The sequence below is a fragment of the Ranitomeya imitator genome, chromosome 8, assembly GCF_032444005.1.
Source record: "Ranitomeya imitator isolate aRanImi1 chromosome 8, aRanImi1.pri, whole genome shotgun sequence".
NCBI classification, from domain to species: Eukaryota; Metazoa; Chordata; class Amphibia; order Anura; family Dendrobatidae; genus Ranitomeya; species Ranitomeya imitator.
This window is the reverse complement of record NC_091289.1, coordinates 43,224,552-43,241,310: the sequence shown is the minus strand read 5'-3', so window position 1 is coordinate 43,241,310 and position 16,759 is coordinate 43,224,552. Positions and strand designations below refer to the sequence as shown.

At 42.8% G+C, this 16,759-nt stretch overlaps 1 protein-coding gene across 13 annotated transcripts in view; it reads left to right on the top strand.

Annotated features, from left to right (window-relative positions):
* IQSEC1 (IQ motif and Sec7 domain ArfGEF 1) overlaps window positions 1–16,759 on the top strand; it is an 816,093-nt gene that overhangs the window by 685,467 nt on the left and 113,867 nt on the right. The window contains exon 1 of one of the 13 annotated variants that reach the window (XM_069736800.1): window positions 7,463–7,643. The exons of 11 other annotated variants lie outside the window; for them this stretch is intronic. In XM_069736800.1, coding sequence (XP_069592901.1) covers window positions 7,579–7,643 — 65 coding nt within the window. In that variant the 5' untranslated portion in view covers window positions 7,463–7,578. Of the gene's footprint in view, window positions 1–7,462; window positions 7,644–16,759 lie in introns of those variants that run through there. One more of the 13 variants, XM_069736809.1, reaches the window with a different exon arrangement.

The following is a 16,759-nucleotide window of genomic DNA, read 5'->3' as shown; positions in this document are numbered from 1 at the left end:
CTGTGTGCAACGTACAGTAATTTTTCCTATGTATTTTACAGATCATTTAGTAGCGATATAGTACAATAAAACAACATATAAAGTATCTTTCCTCACAGTACAGCATTTGTTATTTCTCCCTGAAATATTTCAGATGTTTTTATAGGAGGAAGGCGCTGGCACCCGGCCAGTGCCCCTTGTTACACATTGTAGAATGGTTCTGCCTCAAGTGCGGACGACCTGATTATTTCCCAATGACATTGAAAGTTAGAAGACACAGGATTGATCTGTTCATCCTTCAAAGCTGCTTATTTGACAAGGATAATATATTATCTGTGATTGTATCACATCCTTCTCTTTTTCTACAGACAGACGGAGCTTTATAATGTGGCGCTACTGAATATTTCTTCCTAATATTATCTGTGGGAATGTTATGCCTCACATATATTAATAGTCTGCATGTATCAAGCCTTCTTTTTATTGTTTAGACAAAAAGTGCTTTGAGTTAGTTTTCCACTTATTAAATTACAGAAGCCTTCCCATAAAGTTTAGTTTCTTTACTAATTCTGTATATATGTGTATGTACTGTAGTGCGTGTGTTGATATACTCGCCTTCACTGTTTACAGCGCCGTTCCGCTCCTCTTCTCAGTGACGTCATCGCACGTCAGACTCTCCAGGTCACATTTTGCTCAGTGTCACCTGGAAGTGGCTTTTACAATTTCACCATTTTCACTTTGTAAACGAAACCCAATATTAGTCTGATACCTTTGTATGAATCAGTTTTCAACATTCATCTCAATATTATCACAATCAGAGTTACAGCACAAGATATCCGCTGTATATAGCTTACTAAGGAACACAGCAGTCACAATATGTAATGGTCACAGGTCATCTCCTCCCCTTCCTTGCACAGCGACCAGGTCGTGCAGCACACCTAGAAAACTCTTCCATCTAAGTCAGGGATATCAAACTCAAACACACAGAGAGCCAAAAAGAAAAACTTGGACAAAGGCACAGGCCAACCAGTATTCAGTATAATGGGCCCCACATAGTCCTCCATACAGAATAATAGGCCTCACAAAGTCCTCCATACAGTATAATGGGCCCTACATTATTCTCCATACAGAATAATAAGCCCCACATAGTCCTCCATACACTATAATGGGCTCCACATAGTACTCCATACAGAAAAATAGGTCCCACATAGTTCTCCATACAAAATAATAGGCCCCACATAGTCCTCCATACATTCTAATGGGCCCCACAAAGTCCTCCATACTGAGTAATAGGTCCCACATAGTCCTCCATACAGAATAATAGGCCCCACATAGTCCTCCATACATTATAATGTGACCCACATAATCCTCCATACACTAATGGGCTCCACATAGTACTCCATACAGAAAAATAGGTCCCACATAGTCCCCCATACAGAATAATAGGCCCCATAAAGTCCTCCATACTGAATAATAGGTCCCACATAGTCCTCCATACAGAATAATAGGCCCCACATAGTCCTCCACACATTATAATGGGCCCCACAAAGTTCTCCATACTGAATAATAGGTCCCACATAGTTCTCCATACAGAATAATAGGCCCCACATTGTCCTCTATACAGAAGAATGGGCCCCACATAATCCTCTATACAGAATAATAGCCCCTACATAGTCCTCCTTACATTATAATGGGCCCCACATAGTCTTCCATACAGTAAAATGGGCCCCACATAATCCTCTATAAAGAATGATAGCCCCTACATAGTCCTCCATACATTATAATGGGCCCCACATAGTCCTCCACACATTATAATGGGCCCCACATTGTCCACTATACAGAATAATAGGCCCTACATAGTCCTCCATACATTATAATGGGCCCCACATAGTCCTCCACACATTATAATGGGCCCCACATTGTCCTCTATACAGAATAATAGGCCCTACATAGTCCTCCATACATTATAATGGGCCCCACATAGTCTTCCATACATTAGAATGTGCCCCACATTGTCCTCTATACAGAATAATAGCCCCCACTTAGTCTTGCATACATTAGAATGGGCCCCACATAGTCCTTCATACAGAATAATATGCCCCACATAATCCTCCTTACAGTATAATGGGCCCCACATAGTCCCCATACAGAATAATAGGCCCCACAAAGTCCTCCATACAGTATAATGGGCCCTACATAGTCCTTCTTACATTATAATGGGCCCCACATAGTCTTCCATACAGTAAAATGGGCCCCACATAATCCTCTATACAGAATAATAGCCCCTACATAGTCCTCCATACATTATAATGGGCCCCACATAGTCTTCCATACATTAGAATGTGCCCCACATTGTCCTCTATACAGAATAATAGCCCCCACTTAGTCTTGCATACATTAGAATGGGCCCCACATAGTCCTTCATACAGAATAATATGCCCCACATAATCCTCCATACAGTATAATGGGCCCCACATAGTCCTCCATACAGAATAATAGGCCCCACAAAGTCCTCCATACAGTATAATGGGCCTCGCATAGTCTTCCATAGAGAATATTGGCTTCACATAAGGATGACTGTTCTGCTACCGTGGGCCAAATATAAATGCCAGATTAGACCCACGGGCCAGAGTTTGACATGTATGATCTAAGTCAATGAATCAGGTCCTGGCTATTACTGTCTATGGTACAAGTAGTTGTTCTAAAGCATATCTCTAGGTGCTGTTAATGGAAGCACCGCACTTCCATACATTGTTTAGGAGCCACTGCCGGTTTATTTCTCTATCACTTGAAACAGTGACCGCTAAACAATGTAAGGAGCTGCCCTGCTCCACTCAGCACATTGCTTACATCTGATTGCTGCTGGAACAGATATCTGCTGATCCATGTTGGATCCCTACTGGTAGGGTAGGTCATCAATGTGGTAGTCTCAGACAATCCCTTTAAGTGCCTTTCCTAGTTGCCAGTTGAACCATCACCTTTCTGTCCGCTCCCCAGAGTCCTTGTGTGCCGTTTCAGACTACCGCTTCCCCCCATGTCCCTTGGTAGTGGCTGTAGCCTAAAGTTATGTGGGCAAAAGTTGTTGTCCCATTCTTATAAATAGGACTTTTTATTATTCAGTCATCGGAATTGATCCCTTTAGTCCAAGTAATTAAACCCAAATGTGTAGAGGATTGTAGGATGATACAAGACCTGGCTCCCCGCTTGTCTATTCCATGTTCTCAGTACATTTCGTACATTCATGTTCTGCATTGCGCTCTTCTATGAAATATTCTCTGCTGTCCCAATGCTGCAATGTAACATGCTTTACTAACCAAGAACAATGTATTACTCTCCCTCTGCTGTCAATGTGACATGTTCTGCTCGCTCCATACATTGCCTCCTTCCCAGTTACAGTATTCATCTGCCTCCCGGTGTAGCTCATGTGCTGTTGTCTTGGTGTACAGTACCTGGCGAAGCTGTAGAGATTGCAAAGGTTGCAGCTACATCCAAAGCTGATGCCTTAGGCTAAGTTCCCATGATGAGCTTTCAGTGATGTTTTTGACTTTGCGTATTTAAAAAAAAACATGTAAATAACCTACCGTACTTAATGAGTGCATAAATGCTGCGGAAGATCCGCAACATCAAAAATTCACTAAAAGCTCATTGTGGGATCTTAGCCTTGGATGTATCTGCCTGATTACTAGAGATTTAAGTAATTGTGGGTAACCTGTGCTGCTGGTGGTATGTCCAGTCCAGTATGAGGGTAACAGTGCGGTTTATTCTCGACGTGTTTCGCAGTGCTCTAACTTCATCAGGAGATCCACAATGATCTTCGGTTCTCCTGATGAAGTAAGAACACTGCGAAACGCATCAACATACACTGCACTGTTATCCTTACACCAGCTTTTTTAAAGGTGTTGTCAACTGCTAGGGCAACCCCTTCTTGAACTAAATGCATGGCACCCAATAAAATAATAAAGCCTATACTCACCTCCCGTGCCGGCACCGTTCCAGCGCAGTATCGGCACTCATGGCACCGGGGCTGTCGTGTGGTGTAATGGTGCGGGATGCCCGGCACCCAGTCAGCGCTGGCGTCACTGTCTCCGCCTCCTGTCGAAATGAACATGATGATGATGCCAGGGATCAGCTGCAGCCCGGCGATTATTGTTATTGGTTTTACTTTTGCGTGCAATACTTTGCTGGTACAACATACTTTACTTCCATGTTCTCTTGTAACATGTTCTGTTTTTCTGGGACAATGTCTTCTGCTTTTACATTGTGTCCATTATACGTTTCCCATCATATCATTTCACTGATTGACCCTGAATAAACAGTTGACGCTAAGCTTCCTCTTCTGTAGCCTTACCCAACTTCCAACAAAACGCATGAAAGAAGTAAAATAATAAATGTGCACGCAACCTTGTAATTCTTGTTGTTTCAGCAATTCTTTCCTGTTGGTCTTGTGTTTACCTGGTGACTGCTGCAGCCAATCACTGGCCTGATCAGTATAAGGCACAAGACCTCAGGCCGGTATTTGGCTGCAGCAGTCATACTGGATGCTTGGGGCATTGCAGTCCAGGTAAACAGAAGATCATCGGGAAGGAACCACTGGAACGCCACGGCTACGTTGTACTTGGACTGTACGATTCAGCGTTTTTTATTACTGATCGTGGGCATGTACCCCAAGGATTACATGGTGAGGAGTGATGGAGACAGAACATTAATACAATTGATCTTTCCTCATATACAGCGCATGTTATCAGCAGCACCTCCCCTGTATACATATGACAGTAGATGATCTTTATGCCTTCAAATCACCGGATGAACAAGCATTTTGCTCACAATCTAGATTCCCTATCAGAATGTCTTTGGGGTGTGGGAGGAAACTGGAGGAAAACTATGCAAACCCAGCACCATAAAGCAACAGTGCTAACCACTAATCCACAATACAGTGCTAACCACTGATCCACCATAATGTGCTATCCACTGAGCCACCATGCAGTGTTAACCACTGAGCCACCATACAGTGCTAACCACTGAGCCACCATACAGTGCTAACCACTGATTTACCATACAATGCTAACCACTGAGCCACCATACAGTGCTAACCACTGATCCACCATAACATGCTAACCACTGAGCCACCATACAGTGCTAACCACTGATTTACCATACAATGCTAACCACTGAGCCACCATACAGTGCTAACCACTGAGCCACCATACAGTGCTAACCACTGATTTACCATACAGTGCTAACCACTGAGCCACCATACAGTGCTAACCACTGAGCCATTATACAGTGCTAACTACTGAGCCAGCATACAGTGTTAATCTTGAGCCACCATGCAGTGCTAACTACTGAGCCACTATAGAATGCTAACCACTGAGATTCCATACAATGTTAACCACTGAGCCACCATAAGGTGCTAACACCATAAGGTGCTAACCACTGAGCCACTAAGCTGCCCTATCTGCTTTTCTTGCTAATGCTTTCTATTGAGATTCAGTGAAGACTCATCTCAGGAGCCAGAACTGCAGACTTTCTTCTAAAATGTCGAACAGCTCATGATAAATGTCTCTAAACCAGACAAATGTTCTGAAAATAGCACAACTTCCACGGCAGCTCGGCTGCATCATACATCGACCTGCCTTATGGACTGCTGTGTAATCAGACATTTATAGACACCTGTGCCTCTACTGCCTGGACTGGTTTCGAAAGGAAAATGATATAATCTTGTAGTCTGGATAGCTCAGTGGCTCAGCGGTTAGCATTGTATGGTGGCTCAGTGGTTAGTACTGTATGGTTGCTCAGTGGTTAGTACTGTCTGGTGGCTCAGTGGTAGCATTGTATGGTGGCTCAGTGGTTAGCACTATATGGTGGCTCAGTGATTAGCACTGTATGGTGGCTCAGTGGTTAGCACTATATGGTGGCTCAGTGGTTAGTACTGTCTGGTGGCTCAGTGGTAGCATTGTATGGTGGCTCAGTGGTTAGCACTATATGGTGGCTCAGTGATTAGCACTGTATGGTGGCTCAGTGGTTAGCACTGTATGGTGGCTCAGTGGTTAGTACTGTATGGTGGCTCAGTGATTAGCACTGTATGGTGGCTCAGTGGTTAGTACTGTCTGGTGGCTCAGTGGTAGCATTGTATGGTGGCTCAGTGGTTAGTACTGTATGGTGGCTCAGTGGTTAGCACTATATGGTGGCTCAGTGGTTAGCACTGTATGGTGGCTCAGTGGTTAGTACTGTATGGTGGCTCAGTGATTAGTACTGTATGGTGGCTCAGTGATTAGTACTGTATGGTGGCTCAGTGGTTAGCACTTTATGGTGGCTCAGTGATTAGCACTGTATGGTGGCTCAGTGGTTAGTACTGTATGGTGGCTCAGTGATTATCACTGTATGGTGGCTCAGTGATTAGTACTGTATGGTGGCTCAGTGGTTAGTACTGTATGGTGGCTCAGTGATTAGCACTTTATGGTGGCTCAGTGATTAGCACTGTATGGTGGCTCAGTGGTTAGTATTGTATGGTGGCTCAGTGATTAGCACTGTATGGTGGCTCAGTGATTAGCACTGTATGGTGGCTCAGTGATTAGTACTGTATGGTGGCTCAGTGGTTAGCACAGTATGGTGGCTCAGTGGTTAGCACTTTATGGTGACTCAGTGGTTAGCACTGTATGGTGGCTCAGTGGTTAGCACAGTATGGTGGCTCAGTGGTTAGCACTTTATGGTGGCTCAGTGGTTAGCACTGTATGGTGGCTCAGTGGTTAGCACCTTATGGTGGCTCAGTGATTAGCACTGTATGGTGGCTCAGTGGTTAACACTGTTAATTTGCAGTGCTGGATCCTGCGTTTAAATCCCACCAAGGACGAAATCTGCAAGGAGTTTGTACATTCTTCCCATGTTTGCGTGGTAGTCTGTTTTTTCCCCACACTCATACAGATCGGGAATTCAGATTAATGAGACCCATTGGGGACAGTGATAAAAAAAAATCTCTGTAAACCTCTCCTGAATAAATTGATGCTACATAGGCACCATAATAAATGGACGTCATAAAAAGCGATGGCAGATCTTAATAAATACGGCGCGCTCCACATGTGGTTGATTTCTGCATTCAATGTAAAGCTCAGTTCAGTGTGCTGGCACTATATAAATATTGATATTATAATTGTTGTTACTATTAGTATCATTAATAATAATAATAATAATAAATCTGGTTCTAGTAAGACTATGAGCCATAAGTGCAGGAGCATTGTCCCCAGAATTCGGGGTGACAGTGCTCCATTGATCCGCCCTGCTTCCTGACAGTATACACTGCTCTGTTCCCTGTACTCCAGCTCTGGACTATTTAGCAGTTTCCTGTTCCTTTGCTTGGAAAACACAAGCGCCAGCAATGGGCAGCAAATGAGCAGTTTAATCCAGTGTCCCTCCTCCTCCTCACCCCCTATCCCAGCTTCCCAGCCATCCCCCCATCCTCCCCTGGACTGGAAGGGTGGACCTCTCTGCTGATTCTTCCGGATCACTGCAGAAGCAGCAAAGAGCGGTTCAGGGGGGACACAGGATGTTGGGGTCCCAGTTGGGATGATGTGACACCGCCACCTTGTCCTGTCCCTGCGCTGAGCCATGTGGTGCCTGCAATGTAACTCGGAGAGGACCCAGTCTCTGCTGGAGCTTGAACTGGACAGCTGGTAATACAGAATATTTATATATATAGACACAAATAGCACGCACCATTGTATATACTACACTACGCACAAAACATCGCGGGGTCCTCGCAGGGACCAGCGCCTGCAATGTATAGAAAATGCTGCAATAAGTCACCGCCACATCAAATATTTTCCGCCACTTTTATACAAATCCCGTCACACCAGACACAACGTTGTAGACGGTTTACAAGACCACAGCGCAACAGCGTAGAAAAATGATGTAAAACTTCCTCCACAATCCATAGCTACATTGTATAACATCCTGTCTATGGTACGGTATAAGCTGTAATGTGTTTTGTGCTATTTGCAGATTTTGTGCTATATACTGTATCTTTATAGTTTATATAGCATTCAAATCTGCAGTCCTATGTAAAAGAAGGGGCAACGCATTATTTGACATGCTTTTGGAAAAACTGAATCAATTCTGTAATGCTGTATAAAGTTTGAAGCCATTATGGTGCATACCGGTCGTATTACTTTTTTTTTTTTAAAACTTTTGGGTACTTTGTTTTCCTTTAATCTTGCATAGAAATGCCATAAAAGCAGATGTTAAACCTTTTAATGAATGGTGCGTCCCACCTAAACATGACTCTTCGTGAAAATATGTGCCCACGTCTGGAATATGCTTCCCTTCTGGAATAGCAGTACGTGTGGGTAACGAATGGTTAAACTGGATGAAGTCACAGGGCAGCGCCGTAAAGGAGAAAATTATGCCTCGACTTTCAGTAAAGTAGTTCCAGATCTTCCATCTTTACCATAAAACATGCACTAAATATGCGGAGAATGACAAACTAGCATTTGAAGATGGTGGATTCCCCCCGGAGATTGCAGTTGTATAGCTTGTGAGAGTAATGTTAGTGTTCTGCAGAATGATAACCACTGAGCCACCATACAGTGCTAACCACTGAGCCAGAAATTGGACCAATCATAGGGAAGTGATGATCAGAAGTGTCAGTACCACAATCGTAAATAGCCAGAAGTCACACTTGTTTTTATGGATGCCTTCCCATTCATTGTACCAACAGGATACATTTTATTAGCAGCTTCTTCGAAGTATCTGGACTTGTATACCCAGTTGGCTTTAATAGGAACCGGTCACCGGTTTTTGTGTCTCCGAACAAATGGCACCACCTTTGTCTGCTTCTGCATGCCAAAGACATGTCTATCATCTCCGGACTCCCCCTGTATACATGCAAAAATGCCATTTTATGTCCGGTCTGATGGGCGTCCCAGCTACGATGTCTAGGCCTCCTCTCTGGTCCTGATCTCCATCCTTCAGCTGTGATCGACGTGGATGACGCTTCCTGCATCATCCACATAGCAAAACGAGATTTCTCACCTTGCCCTACTGTGGGCAGAGCATAAAACATCGCTGCGCAGGCGTCATTCCATCTCCAATGTACCCTGCCGCTGGAAATGACTGGATGACTTCGCTCGGCGCTTTTGCAGTGATGTTTTTGGTTCTGCCCGCACTAGGGCAGGGCAGTGTTCATCTGCGTGGATCTGTGAGGCTACTGCGCAGGTGCAAATTCTCATTTCTCTATGTGGATGACGCAGGACATGTCAAAGCAGGAGGACAGTGAGTAGGAGCAGAGAGGAGGCACAGAAGCCACAGCGAGGACGCCCATCGGACCAGACCATCCTTGTTTAAAAACAGCTCGGGAGCAATTAAAATTGCATTTTTGGGGTATACAGGCGATTTGTTCAGAGACACAAAAATGGTGACAGACTCCCTTTAATAACAAATGAAATAACTGTGTCACGGTGCACCAACAAGTCACTCTCCCATGGCCAAGAACTGTTGAATCAACGCCATTGATACACCTAGTAACAGTCATTTTATTAGATCGCTTTAATTCTTAGACTGATTGGTTGAAATTCTGGAGGGATTAATGATCTAATGCCAATTTGGGTTTGTCGTTAATGCTTCATTAAATCGCGTCCGTAATCAGCTTTGTGGAATATTGCTTTCAGTATTCATTTCTTTTAGACCACTTTGATATTAGAAATAATTTTATTGGATCAAATTTGTTGCAATCCTTTGATTTATGGTACTTTTTCAGTGCAGCGTTTTTTTCTGGAAATAGGGTTACCGAATGTGTAATAGATATATTGTACATTAACCATTGGTTTGTAGAATCTACTTTTCTTGTATGTGGATTTACATAAAAAAAGATCATCTATGTAACGTCAATGGTAACATTTCTACATTGATCTAAATACATATAGATTTACATGCCTGGGAAAACCAGCGATAACTTTTAGGACTTACAGTATGTCGTAAGGGTCAGATTTGTATCTGGGATCTCCATCAATCAGAAGAGTCCTTGTTTTAATTGGAGAAACCTTGAAAGTTTTAGAGACCACAGCACTTGAGTTCTTCTGACTTTCTAGATGGAGAGGAGGCAGTGTTGAATTACATGTATTTAATTCCCAGATGAAGGATACATCCATAGAAATAGATATCTCAAAGTAAATATAAGCCAACACATCTGGCGCTGCTTATCTAGGGAAATGGTAGGATACTACAGGTAGAAATTCGGCTGAAAGGAAACACCGGGAAACTGGAAACATTGCAGAAATCCACCAGAATGAATCTCATGTGTTTGGCAGAGACAGTGGGGGCAAACACATGAGTGGAACCCCAACCCAATTTGCACTAGTAAATATTTCCCACTTCTAGCTTTACCGCTCTTTTATGGCCAGTTTTAGCTGTGACTTTAATTACGACATTGATTTGGAACCAGCAAGGTGACCCCAAGGTGACAGCATGAATCTGCATGGATCAATTATTGTAACTTCCATACCGATGGAGTGCTGATGGCATGAAACTCCTGCCACTATGGTCCAGTTGGCAGTAAGAGGAATATGTCTGCCCAGACCCAGTGATAAATAAAATGTTCACGAGTCTTGACTTTTAGAAAGAACTAAAGGGTAGTACAGCTAAGAACATTGTGTTCCAGTTCCAAAGTTTTTCCTTAAAAAAAAAAATTCTAAAAACCACAACTTGTCCAAGTCTGTGCTGAAAAATAACATGACATCACTTTAGTACGGGATCTGCTGAACTCATTTAACTTCTCTTTTAGGCGCCGCCATGGCCTAAATCACATATTAGTAACTTGAGCAGAAATAGATCAGGTCTCACATTTCGGGATGTACTATTCCGTATATCAGATATTTCTAAATACGTGGGAGAATCACACTGAGCTTTCCAAGCCGGCCGGACGAATAAGAGGCGTCAAGCCACGCTACCATCTGACAAACAGCATTGGCGGATTTTGACAGCGCTTTGGGTTGTTTGTAATGAGAGGAGGAATTCATTGTTGTAAAGGGTGGGAAGATGACTAACTCTACCACCCCATTCATCTGAAAAGACTAATAATCTTGGACTAATTATTGACTATGCTTAGAAGTCTTATAATTATATGGTATGGCATATACTACATTAAAAACTAATACAGATCTCTTTTGTAAAAGGAGAGCATCCTCCCTATCTGCAGAGTTAGGACAGACAAGTGGAAATCCTTCAGAGGGTGGTCCGTATGCCAAAGTAATTTTCATCATTCTAAATCCCTATTATTTAGTGTCATAACCTAAACTATTTTCTTATAAAGTCCATATCCTTGCCTAACTACACTATCTAACTGCTTTTCAATTTTTTGTTTCACTTCCTTTTTGATGATGCTTCATTTGAGAATCCCGATGCAAGCGTCGTTGGGGCAGACGCGGTGGTCGATGCCGCACCTCTTGTCCCCTCCTTGAAACGAAACAGATGAAAAAATAGAAAAGCAGTTAGGGTAGTTAGGGAAGGACAGGGATTTTTTAATTTACGTATATTAGAAAATTATTTTGTATTTCGGACCACCCCTTTAGTTTTTTTCATGGGAGACTCTTCAACATAGATTGAGTGATTTTTGTTTTTAAACATCTTATTAAAGATAGCCATAGCTGGAACAGATAGTTGTTGATCTTCTAGCCAACAGCTTACTTTCCCAAACCCCCAATTCTACCATAAGCTGAGGTTGTCTGAGACTTTTATATAGGTGGCATATCTATAGCAGAGGCCATCATTACCAGATCAGTTGAGGTATGATATCTGGCACCCCCAGTGATCAGCTGGTCCCAGTGTTGGCGGGGGCTGGATGTGTGTGGTTGTGGAGCAGAACATCACAACTCAACTGCATAGTGGCCACTGCGGGATAATGTAGATCCACCCCAATTTATTCGACCAGCGCTCTTATTCTTTGGAACAAATAAGCAGGACAGGAGAAATATTTACCTATAGATCAGCTGTATCAGAGGGGTCTGTAAGCTCCCACTCCCTTGGTCCTGTAAATTACCATTTAGAATTAACCATTCAAGGACTTGCCGATTTTAACAGTTCTTTTTTGGCCAACCATTGTTGCATGTCTATTGGCAGCGTTGCCTCCAGCATCACCATCCAGTTCTTTCATCTGTTAAAGCAAAGCCTCTCTTTTCTTGTTGTAATCGTCTCAGGCTCCTGAAACATTTCCTAAAACTTTCTTGCCAGCAGTAAAAGCAGCTCTTGCCTTGATTTAGTGCTTGCCAAAGGGGCCTGCCAGCAAGATAAACCTTTGTAGGACCTTAGCTTCCTGAAGATATGTTGAAGGATTGTGAGAGTAGAACGGGTGGCAATGGATGGACTTTGGTTGCTGTGGTAATTCTGTTTTCTCTGGAGCTATTACAATAAGTCTAATTGTATCATGTAATCAGTATTCACTAAAGACGGAAACTCACTCATTGGGCCTCCACTGTTAGCCCCGAGGCCTCAGGTTCCTGGGATTCTCCTCAAGAACGTATATATTAATGACTTGCATTACAGAAGCCTCACATAACTTGGTCACGGTGAAGGATGGCACAGGGGAGATCACACAGATCCCATCGCTGCCACCAGTTGTCAAGGGAAAAAAGAAAATGAAAGTATGTAGTGACAAGGATCACCTAAATGTAATAGCAAAGACATTTAAAAACACTTAAACAGCACAAATGGCCTTTGTAGTATGTCAGACCACAAGTGTTGGAATCTATTCCACCTATCTGTGAGATGGTACATGAGGAACCAATAAAAATATATGCCATAATTGTCACAGGTGTGTCAGATGCTACAGACAGCATGTGGCTGCAGAAGGTCTATGCGTTTGGCATTGCAGACGCCTTCTTAATCCTTGTGACTTTTGGACCCAGTGGCAACCTCCCTCTGGCTCTAATTGACACACCTAGACCTGGGTGTTTATAGACTCTCAGTCTGCTTCAGGGAGTTGCTGGTGATATTCACATTTTCTCTTGTGAAGGCTTGGATCTATAGCTTACTTTATCTCTGGAGTTGTTGGAGGACATTTGGTGTTACACCTCTAAGTCTGCTCAAGCTGAGTTGCTGTCCCCTTGTTGGTCTCCCTTCTTTTTTTAGTGTACAGTGGGGACTGACCAGTGCTCATTCTCCCCCCTTCCCTATTCAGGGCCTAGCTCTAAGGATATACAGGGCTTAGGTTCCTGCTCGACGATTGGTGTGGAATCAATATAGGGATGGTAGGATAGGCAGGGTGCTATTACATCTACCTAGAGGTCTCCACTCGCCTTTCCCTAGCGTTTGGGCTTCCATCTCCTCGTGTTGCATTTAGTGTTCTCACACTGTGTGTCACAATAATATTAGAAATGCGTAATAACACCACTTTTCGCCAAATATTAGGTCTGTGTTTGAAGCGCACAAATAAGTAGCAGGGGTCAACAAAGGTGCTACCCAAGTGCAATGCTATAATCCTATCAAATATATTATAAATATATACATGTGAATCACAAGCCTGATATACAATAAAGGTTCCACATGGCCAACCGGCTTATCACAGAAGCAGTATGTACTGTCGTCACAATAGTACTTCCGTTGATCTAATAGTATAATTGAAGATATTAAAGCTTAATTAAACATAAGGCTACTTTCACACTAGCGTTTTTTTAAATCCGTCACAATGCGTCATTTTGCAGAAAAAACGCATCCTGCAAAAGTGCTTGCAGGATGTGTTTTTTCCCCATAGACTTCTATTGACGACGCATTTGCGACGGATTGGCACACTTCGCATCCGTCGCAAGACGGATGCGTCGTGCTTTGGCGGACCGTCGGGAGAAAAAAACCCTACATGTAACGTTTTTTTCTCCCGACGGACCGCTTTTTCCGACTGCGCATGCACGGCCAGAACTCCGCCCCCACCTCCCCGCACCTTACAATGGGGCAGCAGATGCGCCGGAAAAATGCATCCGCTGCCTCCATTGTGCAATGCAGCAAACGCTAGCGTCGGAATCTCTCCCCGACGCATTGCGACGGGGAGATTCCGACACTAGTGTGAAAGAAGCCTTAACATAGATAGTAGGCTAAACACAGAGACAGTGTATACTGCTGGCACAATACTCCAACCCCTGAAGAAGCCACAGTCTTGAGCGGCGATACGCCTGGAGAATCTTATCTATATCCGTCTATCCTAACAGGTTACCTGATCGGTGACATAGCCGATCAATCATGTTTGATAAGCAGGTTCAAGACATTTTTGATACAACTTAGGGCTTGAAGATGCCTGAAACACGAGCAGGATTCTAACAAGTATACATAAAACTTTGCTGTTTTTATCTCCAATGTTGAACCCTTTCCCTTCTTGAGAATTCAGGACACTTTTTTTCCCCTTTCCCTTTAATTCTCCTCTATAATTTGTCACTGATAATTATCGTAACTTTACATAATAAGTGAACGACTGGCATGTGACCTCCTGTTGATGAGACTCAGCGACAGAACAATAAATAAAATATCGCGCTCTCTCAATTACATTAAAACCTATTACTTATTTAGTCGCAGCCCGGAGTTCTGTATAAGTTACTCGTCCTGCTGTGAGAACGTGGAACATATAATTATAATACACCGGAGACCGTATACATAAACCTCGGATGCCTGTTTAAGCTCCGGCCGATGATGTCATCAGCAGTCATTTAGTGATGTCATCTGTTTAGCATTTCATAAACTACAGCTATTCTCTTTTGTAGCTATAAATACTGTATAATTTATGAGAGCAAATAAAAACTGCACTGGGAAATGTAATGAAAAGCATTTTAATAATTTACTAGGCACTACAAGCTGAGAAGACATTAATTTCAGCTTCTTTTTCTATAGATCTTGTTGGGTTTGGATATTGTGTTTCTATTATCTTTGGGTTAGAATCCCGCGTAATTGACTTGTATAATGACAAGAGAGACTGTATTATTTCTTAAAAATGTGCAAAGAAATGTCTCGGGCTTTTCTATTATTTATACTGCTCTAAATTTGGTAAATAAGAATTCACCAGTATGGGAGAGACCTTGCAGTACCATTTATGGCCACTACACACTCCATGGAGCTGTTACAATTCTGTTGCACCACAATACTTCAAATGAGCCGATCGGTGGATCAGCCAGGAGTTAGACCTCCATTGGATAAGTCTTCAATGCTAAATTCTCAGAAAATAAAAAAAAACCCCAAAATTAATTTAATGACATTTACTCATTTCTCATTGCTTATAGCGCTGTATAGAGTTTGGCAGCACTCACATCGCACGTACTGTAGCAGCTTCAATTTTGGATTAGCAAATTAGTCCGTCAAAAACAAAGGCATAATTATACTCCAATTGTCAGCTGGGCAGTTACATTACTGGATCGGTACTTGTAACGGGGTCTACCAAGCTGGGGTACCTCTTTCAGTACCACCCCGTGTTTCAGGAGGTCCACTCTGCTTTTGCTAGATTCTGAATAAAGGACGCTGGCAGGAATTTCTTGATTACATGAGAGCATATAAAAGCTGACTGCTTCTCCATGTATTTCCAGTCTAAGAACAACCTTTATTTACAGCACACAGAATATATAACACAGATACACAGGGCAGGCCAATAGAAAAAGCAGGCCAGACATACATTACAATAGCCGCAGGGGGCCGGAGCCTGCCAATATTTACTGTGGGAATTACAAAGGTGGGGGGAAGTCAGAAAGAGAATATCTTGTCCAGGGGTGCAGCCTGTGGACTGATGCATTTCACATGGAAACTACAGTATTATACATACATATACTGCATAACATTCTTGATGCTGGGGGGTTCTGTAACAGTACTAAATGGTGTAACCGCTGTGCAAGAAGTGGTCAAATGTATGCTATGTTGCACCATTCCTATTTTATAGGAGTGAGTCCAGTGGACGGGAGATACCATATGTTTTTGGTTGGAGTATCCCTTTACTTAATTACCCCTTTAATATCAGCCACCATTCATTTTCTACTGTAATGGGTGACATTTCTAGATTGGTAGAGGAAGGTGAAGATTTTTCGGTGCTGAGAGCTGGTCATCTTCATACATTGGGAAAATTCATTTTCTCATGAGTTCACTGTTAAAGGGTACCTAAAGTTTTAAACTTTTTTTATAGCCAATGTTTAGTAGTGTTGATTGTGACCCGTTGTTCCTGCTGCTCATCCGTGAGTATGAGCAGGACGCTGTAAAGAGCCACTAGTTGAGTTTTTTACATGGATTTCATAGCGAATTTGCTTCAAAGTCCACATAGAAAAAGCCAATGTGAACATACCGTACCCATAGACTTTATTTTGCTTGTGCTCAATGATAGGCTGAGGGCATTTGCTTCTTAGTTTTGAGCTATCAGTGGGGTCAAAATACCCAGACCACCACCATTCAACACTACTAAGCGAGATGGGAAAAACTTCCTGGGTGTTTCTCTAAGGCTAGCTTCACATTAATACCGTGTTCTCTGCCGAGCACAATTGTTGAGGTTTCTGTTGGAATCCCCAAAAAAAACTGTATTGCGAAGGGAACAGTTTAGTGAAGCCTCCATTGTGGCAGTATTTATCTTTTTCAGTCATTGAGTTTGCCAGACAGGGTCCACAATGACTCCGTTGGCTTCATTTAAGTGAATGACGCTGTTGGGTTGAGTTTTTCGGGGATTCCGACACAAACTCCGATGTAGTGCTTGGTGGAGGTCTGTGTTAATATAAACCAAGCCTTACAGAGTTTTCATTCTGAAACTTAAAATTACTTTTTTTTAATTACCCAGGAATAAAGTAATGTT